Genomic DNA, 8038 nt, shown 5'->3' with positions numbered 1-8038 from the left:
AAAGAAGACAGAAGACCTACACCAACATGAAGGAAAGAATTCACCAGACACTTTAGGGTTGAGATTAAATTTAACTTTTGTGTTTTTGTCAAATCACTGTGATTAATATGAAAAAATAAATAAAAAATGTACTGCTGCTCCTCTCATCACCTCCTCTGTTCTCCTACACAGAAACTCCCCTTTGGTGTTGAGACGTTTGCTGGATTGCCAGAGGTACGTGTCAAACAAGCTTCAGTTGTTTTGGTTTGTTTCAGCACGATAGACATTAGAGAATGGAGAAACAATCCAACAGGGACATTAAAATCCTCAATAAGTTATTATGAGGCAACAGGAGACAAACATGTACAAAGCAGCCAAGCACCCACTGATGTTGGACCAAGACCATTGTGTAGTATGGATCCATATATTGTCTCATTCATGCAGTTATTCACTTGGTGTGAGTCGGTCTTGTTGCTATAAACACCAGCAGATAAAGGTCAGGAGGTTCAGTTAATGTCTGAGTGTTTATGGAGCTGTCTTCATCTGACTCTGTGTTTCTGTTCCTACTGAAGCCTCCATTTGACGTGAAGCTGTCTGAGGCTCCGATCATCACCATCAGTAACGATGGATTCTTTGCTACCGTGAAAGCTATAACACATTCTGAAAAACAACCTGAGACTGTTCTATCTGTGGTAATCACACCATCTCACACAGAGTACAGTATACTGTAAAAATGTCATTTAATGCTACGGTACAGTCAACCAGACAGTTGTAAACACAGAGAACCACACTGAGCTGATCTGATTCTGATTTAAGTCTCTGTGTCCTCCAGACTTGTCAGATTGACCTGAACGTCAATATCAAAGGAAGTCGTCTGGTTCTCATCTCTAGAAAAGCCAAGTAACAACAAACACACCCATCACACACTCTGCTCTACATCACAGTATGTGTGTCACTCAGTATACAACACAACCATCTGTATTAACATGCTCTAAAACCTTTACAGGTGTAAAACCCAAGGTAGATCAAAACTTGTGGTAAGACAACAGTTCAGTAATGAATCTAACACATTTCTCAGTAATAATGCTGATGACAGTAACAGTGTGTGTGATGTGTTTCTGTAGAAGTGGGCTGTGAACAAGGGCCTTAAACGGAATATTAAAAACTACATAAAGAGTAAGCATTAACAAAGACAATTAACTGGCATGGTTGATATTTTAGAGATTAAACTGGATTATAATGTGTGTGTGTGTGTGTGTGTGTGTGTGTGTGTGTGTGTGTGTGTGTGTGTGTGTGTGTGTGTGTGTGTAGCCTGGTTTGATGACGGGTTGCCAATACCTCTTCCTGAAGGACTGAGCTTCACACAGGGAAATATCAACTATTACAATGTGAGTCTGTTTACAGTTACTACATGTTACTACATGTTACTACACGTTACTACACATTACTACCTGTTACTACACGTTACTACCTGTTACTACCTGTTACTACCTGTTACAATCTGTTACTACCAGCCCACTAGCTCTTAGTGGACTCTAAGTGGTATCTATTACCACATGCATGGTCCATGTACATACCTGTCAAGTTTTGGATTTGAAAATAAGGGAAATTTTCCGGCGCCCGCCGCGAGCTGTCCCACCACCCCAACAAGGCTCCAGTAACCCTTACATTTTAAGACAGGTGTACAAGAAATCTAAAATCACCACTTGTCAACCACTTATAAACTACAATTGGCTTTATGCACAGCTGCACTACTTCCTGAACTTCAGCCAACTCCATTGTTGTCCTGTCTGCCATTATTGGACAAATTGATTAATCCAGGTGTGCCTGACCTCTGTAGTCACGACAACGGTAATCAGACACACCTGGATTAATCAGATTTACATGAGGGTTTTGGTTTTTTGGCAGGAGTGCCTTCTCTGTCGTGGCGTCCATCATCCATCTCTGTTTTTTTCTTTTTTTTTCTCGCGCTATCACTCATCATCTGACGTCACACACTAACCTCGCGACGACTGCCACCCACAGTACCTGTAGTAGGCCATAGAAATAAACACTAGAAGTCGCGTTGACTACCACGGTCTATTGGAACGAATGCGTCAACAGAACCGCCATCTTGGTACAGGGGAATGCAGCTTCTATATGACGAACGTCAATCGGGGACAAGGCATACATACATAATTAAAATACCTTAAATCGGCGAGTTTATTTTCTTGTTTCGTTACGAATGTCAGAATAAAATAAAATAATAGGTTTTTGTTAACATAACATAACCTGTTTTACGTTCAAAATCTAATGGACATAATTCAAATTTTCCACTCAAATAAACTCAAATAAACACAAACTCCGATTGTGCGGAACATTTATATTAGTATGTGTGTGGTTTAAAAACTGAAATTTTTGACAGCAAGGTTTTCTGTTATTATTGTATGTATAATATATTGTATTTTATTGCGAATAAAATTACACATATTTGCCTCCAAGAAGCTGTAGAGTCATTTCGGGACGTACGTTGTAGCACATTTCCGCTTCCCCAGAAAATCTCCCTCTTTTTCATAGTTCAATGTTGGCAGGTATGGTGAGGCTGCTTGCACAAGTTTGTAAAAATCACACAATGTAGTAGTAGCATATAACTAAATACCGGCCTGGTGCCGTAGTATCAGTATGACTGAAAGTTGTTATAGTTTAAGTTTATAGCCATATGCAGCACAAAAGTCCGGCATCTTCCCTTTTATTTCTATGGTAGTAGGCAGGGGTGTAGATCCGATGTCAGGATTGGGGGGGACACAAAAGTGATTTTTGTTTTTTGTCGGTATGCAACTCATACCATGGCACCATACCAATCATTTCTTTTTAGATGTGAATGTAAAATGTGAAGAATGTGAAGTCTGAAAATACATTTGTTCAATTTCGAATAATTTTTATTGGGGGGGACAATTCATGTTTTTCACAAATTGGGGGGGACATGTCCCCCCCATCCCCCCTGGGATCTGCACCCATGGTAGTAGGCTACTGCAGGTGGCAGTTATCGCGAGGCCATTGACAGAGCTCAGACTGGGAATGTTTTTTTTTTTTTCACTCCGCCCGGCCTGGGGTATTATTATTTTTTAATAACGCAGGTTAAAATACGGGAGATTTACGGGAAAATACTAATACGGGAGGACGGCGGGAAAGAAGGGTAAAATACCAAAAAATGCCAAAACGGGATACTTGACAGGTATGCATGTAGTTTCAGACAGACTACTGTGTTTACCTGTGTGCAGGGCTTCATGGTGGTGGGAGGAGACCTGAACTTCCTCCCTCCCGATGGGACGCAGAAGTTTCTGGCATCATTGGGCATATAACTGCAGCGTCTCTGCTCTTCTTCCTTCAGGCGTTGTTGTCATTCATTGGTCACGGTAGAAAATGATGCTGGTGTTGATCCTGTTTTCTTCCTGCTAGCTTCTGTTAAAGTACAACAACGTCAAACACTGCATTGCACTGCAGCCTTTCAGTCATCCAGCTCATTTATCAGACTCTGTGTCTTCAATAAAAGCTTTAGCATCAACAGGTGTCATGTGCTGATTGACAGAATTATGCTTCCTTCAGATGGAACATGTCCTCATGGTTATGACATGATAGTCAGACAATTCTATGTTTTATTTGTGTGTCAAATTTGATGACTTGACATTTATGGTAATTTACTGCACACAGTTTTCTTTTTAACTTAGAACAACATCAACATCAACAAAGTACATTTCATTGTATTTGACGCTGACACTTCATGACAACAGCAAGATATAATGAACAACAACATGACAACAAGTCATTAGATTACAAAGAAAAACTATCATAAATGTTTCATGAATTCCAATCAGAGTCAAGATAGATAGATAGATGTGTTATATTAAAGATTAAATACATTTTATATTGACACTAATTTAAGTCACAGCTTCTATTGAAGCTAGTCTTCTTTAATCTACTTCCGGTATAATTTCCGCGTAATTCGTGACTTTTGTTTTGAAAGCTGCGGCCGGAAATAGCCGTTGCTGCTAACTGTTAGCTAGTCCTGGTATTGGAGCTCACCGTTAGCGTCTCTGTATTTAAATTAAATGAATTTATTCACTAGCGGACTTTTTGACCAGCTTGGTCCGTGTCAATAAATCTCTCGGTTTCCGGTTTCTACCGTTTAGTGAACTGTTAGCGGAAACATTCACTGAAACTAAGGGACGAAGAAGAGCCGGTGCAGCAAGCTAGCTCCGGTAGCTAGGCTAGTTAGCTTGTTGCTAACACAACAGAATGGACCTGTTTGACGACCTGCCAGAACCGACACAGACCTCCGGTGAGTGGACGGGGATGTGTCGGTACCGACAGCTAGCTTAACTAGCCTCGCCCCGTCATGCTAAAGGTGTAAGAGCTTTGAATGAGCTAGCGTTAGCATTAGCTTTATTTACAGACGAACGAGAACCAGGATGTTGTGAAGATTAACTGAATGATTCTGTAGTTTTTATTCCACCTGATCAGGGGCTGTATGTGACAGCTAGCTAGTTAGCTAAAGAGCTAAACACTGAGTGATGTTTTTAATGAGTCAGATATTTTTTAGCTTCTCTTTGTCACACATGAGAATAATCTGAACCTCATATTAATCACCTTCACTAACTCTATAAACTAAATAAATGAGCTGATGAATGAGTAATGATTGTTAGAGATGGAATATGTTTTATTCCAGTTTGTGGAGATTAAATAAAGACTTTGAAGAATAGAAGATGATAACAACTCTTTAATTACATTTAAAAACATGAGTAAAGGTTCTCCTGGTGAGGTGTTCTTGTATTTGACTGACAGGATTTTAGGAGATGATCAGCCATAACATTATGATTATCTGGTTGTCATGGCTCCTGTCAGTCCATGGAGGCTCCAGCTCTCAGTCTGAAGCAGGACGTAGACGACCCGATGATAAAGTCACAGACAGAGAGAGAGAGAGATAGAGGAGTCCAGACAGGTGGTCATAATGTTATGGTTGTAAAGTCTCATCTGATCTGTTTCTTCTTCAGGTCCAGGTTCAGCTTCATCGCCGACTCCTGAAGAAGAAGAAGAAGAAAGGGAGGAGGAGGAGGATGAGGAAGAGGAGGAGAAACGATTAAAAAGGAAACGAGAAGATGAAGAGAGTCCGTCTGATAGAAGAGAGAAGAAGAAGGAGGAAGAGGAGCGAGGCGAGATCAAGAAAGTTTGTAAAGAAGGTCTTCAGCTGTTCATCCACAATGTTTGTTTGCTTCTTTTCCTCCAATCAGAGACGTAGATGGAAACACGCAGAAGAAGAAGTAGAGGAAGCTGGACTCACTCTGTGTGGTTCTGTTGGTTCTGTTGGTTCTGCAGGACTGCCCGTGCTCAAGGGCTACGTGGCGGCGAGGCGTGGCGAGCGGGAGGAGATGCAGGACGCTCATGTGATGCTTCCGGACCTGAGCGTCTGTCTGACGCCGCCGCTGCCCCGACCCGTGTAAGACCCTCAGTGACCCAACACTGCCCCCGACGGGACGCACCAGGAACTACAACATCATCAACTGTTAAAATACATCCATAAACACTCACTGGCCACTTTATTAGGTACACCTAAGACTGTCTGCTGAAGGTTGAACCGAATCAGACTGAGGAACGAGTGTTGTTGATGTTTCTGAAGGACAGAGACAGAGCAGCTGTTCTCTGGATGTCTTCTCCTCCTCCTTCTCCTTCAGATCTTTTCTGGTTCTTTATTCAGTTCCCACCAGACGGACTCCAGACTTCTGGACACGTCCTGCAGGATAACGATCCACGTCTCAAAGATAAAATCATCTCAGATGAGATTCTTAAACTCAAACGTCCTTCAGGCCTCAGCAGAGAAACTTCAGGATGATTCTCATCGACATGAACCAAACTCTCTGAGGAATGTTTAGTGAATCTGTGTCCCCAAGATTTAAATCAGGTCTGGAGACAAACCAAGTACTGACAAGGTGTACCTAATAAAGTGGCCAGTGGGTGTTTCTGCAGATAATGTGATTTTAGATTAAAACCGTTTGGAACAGTTCATCATTGAGTCACATTGAACTCTTAAATATTAATGAATAACAGGATCAGTTCGTTGGACATCATGTCTCTTTGTGTGTCTTCGTCCCTCAGGTCTCGAGTCTCATACTTCGCCGTGTTTGACGGTCACGGCGGCGCTCGAGCCTCTCGCTTCGCCGCCGAACATCTTCACCACAATCTGGCCAAGAAGTTCCCCAGCGGTGAGAGGATGATAAATAAATAAATAAATAGATAAATGTCTCGGCTTGTTTTTGATTAGTTTAAGTCTCTGCTGTTTCAGGAGACGTTGAAAATGTGGACAAGCTGATTAAGAAGTGTCTCCTGGACACGTTCCGGCAGACGGACGAAGACTTCCTGAAGAAAGCGTCCAGCCAGTAAGACTTGATCTCACCGAGACACCGTCCCCTATACCGTAGAGAACGTCCACTCATGTCTCTGTGAACAGGAAGCCGGCGTGGAAGGACGGCTCGACGGCCACATGTGTGCTGGTGGTGGACGACATGGTGTACGTGGCCAACCTGGGAGACAGCAGGGTGAGCCGGGCTTCGTTCAGATCAGACACAGACTAAGACTTAAACCCAGAATGAATGCGCGTACTGTAGCTCCTCTCTGATATGTAATATTGGCTCGTGTGTTTCTTCTCTCTGTCGACTTTCAGGACTTTGAAAAACCTTGAAGCTGATCTGTTTGTGCATGAAGCTGCTTTGAATCCTTACTCTGATAATAATGATCTCAGACTAAAACATTACATTTGTTTTTAATAAGATGCTGTCGTCTCCTAAATGAAACCTGTTTAACTTCTGATCTGATCTTTACTGTAACGTCACCAGTCAGGGCGTCAGCTGGCTGACTGACTGGTGATGAATGTTTTCTGCTCTGACGATGGAGATGAAACTTAACTCTTCGTGTGATCCTGATCTGGACGGTGTCTCTGCGTCTGCAGGCGGTGCTGTGTCGGATGGAGGCGTCTGCAGACGGACCGAGGAGGTCGGTGACGCTGGCTCTGAGTAAAGAACACAACCCGACCATCTATGAGGAGAGGATGAGGATCCAGAGAGCAGGAGGCACCGTCAGGTCCTCACCCTCCGCCTTTAACTCTCCTCTCTGTCCTGTAGCTGTGACTTAGCGGGACACACGTCCAGTCTAACGTGGACATGTCTCTGTCTCTCTCTGTGTCTCCTGCAGGGACGGCCGGGTGCTCGGTGTCCTCGAGGTGTCTCGCTCTATCGGCGACGGTCAGTACAAACGCTGTGGAGTCATTTCAACCCCCGACCTGAGGAGGTGTCAGCTCACAGCCAATGACAGGCAAGAACACTGGCTGCTGATTGGTCGCCTGTCACCGCTAACAACCACTAGCCTGAATCAATATCAGATCTTTAAATGAAGATAGATTTATTTATTTCTTTAAGTTCAAGTGTTTGACTGAAGTAAAGTGAATGAGTTCTGCACCGACAGCTGCTCTGGTTATTCACCTGTTGGGTTATTGTTCTGTCCAGGTTGGTTATAAAGACCTTCTGTGGACATGAGACAGGTGTTAACGTGTCCTCTGTTGACGTCTGTCTCTCTGCAGGTTCATCATTCTGGCCTGTGACGGTTTGTTCAAAGTGTTTTCAGCCGATGAAGCCGTCAAGTTCGTCCTCCACGTCCTCCAGGTGAAGACTCACTGTCCCTTTAACAGAAACACCTTCTCCAGGTGAATCCAGCTCTAACCCCCCTCTCTCTCTCCCCCTTCTGTCTCCCCCCCTGCAGGAGGGGAGCGTGGAGCAGAGGTCGGGGCTAACGGAGGACGAATTACGCTTTGAAGCCGCTTGCCAGCAGTTGGCCAGCGAGGCGGTGAGACGAGGCTGCGCCGACAACGTCACCGTGATCCTGGTTTCTATTGGCTACTGAACTCTTCTTCATCGTCGTCCTCATCATCACATATCTGACTGTCTGACGTCTGCTCGTTGCATGTTTTCCAATAAAACCTTTTTCTTTACGATGGCGGTGAATGAGGTTTTATTTTGTTTTAACCTCAGCTTGT

At 43.5% G+C, this 8038-nt stretch overlaps 1 protein-coding gene across 1 annotated transcript; it reads left to right on the top strand.

Annotated features, from left to right (window-relative positions):
- Positions 1-3999: 3999 nt before the first annotated feature.
- ilkap (integrin-linked kinase-associated serine/threonine phosphatase) lies at positions 4000-7993 on the top strand. Its single transcript, XM_084559441.1, has 10 exons — positions 4000-4297; positions 5010-5195; positions 5332-5452; positions 6109-6215; positions 6296-6389; positions 6461-6548; positions 6959-7089; positions 7201-7320; positions 7586-7667; positions 7765-7993. The coding sequence occupies exons 1-10, from the start codon at positions 4255-4257 to the stop codon at positions 7903-7905; spliced, it is 1113 nt and encodes a 370-aa protein (XP_084415567.1). The 5' UTR covers positions 4000-4254; the 3' UTR covers positions 7906-7993.
- Positions 7994-8038: the final 45 nt, after the last annotated feature.

Source organism: Chelon labrosus (assembly GCF_963514085.1).
Source record: "Chelon labrosus genome assembly, chromosome: 13".
In the NCBI taxonomy this organism is placed as follows: Eukaryota; Metazoa; Chordata; class Actinopteri; order Mugiliformes; family Mugilidae; genus Chelon; species Chelon labrosus.
The sequence above is the reverse complement of the archived record's forward strand: the minus strand, read 5'-3'. Positions and strand labels throughout refer to the sequence as shown.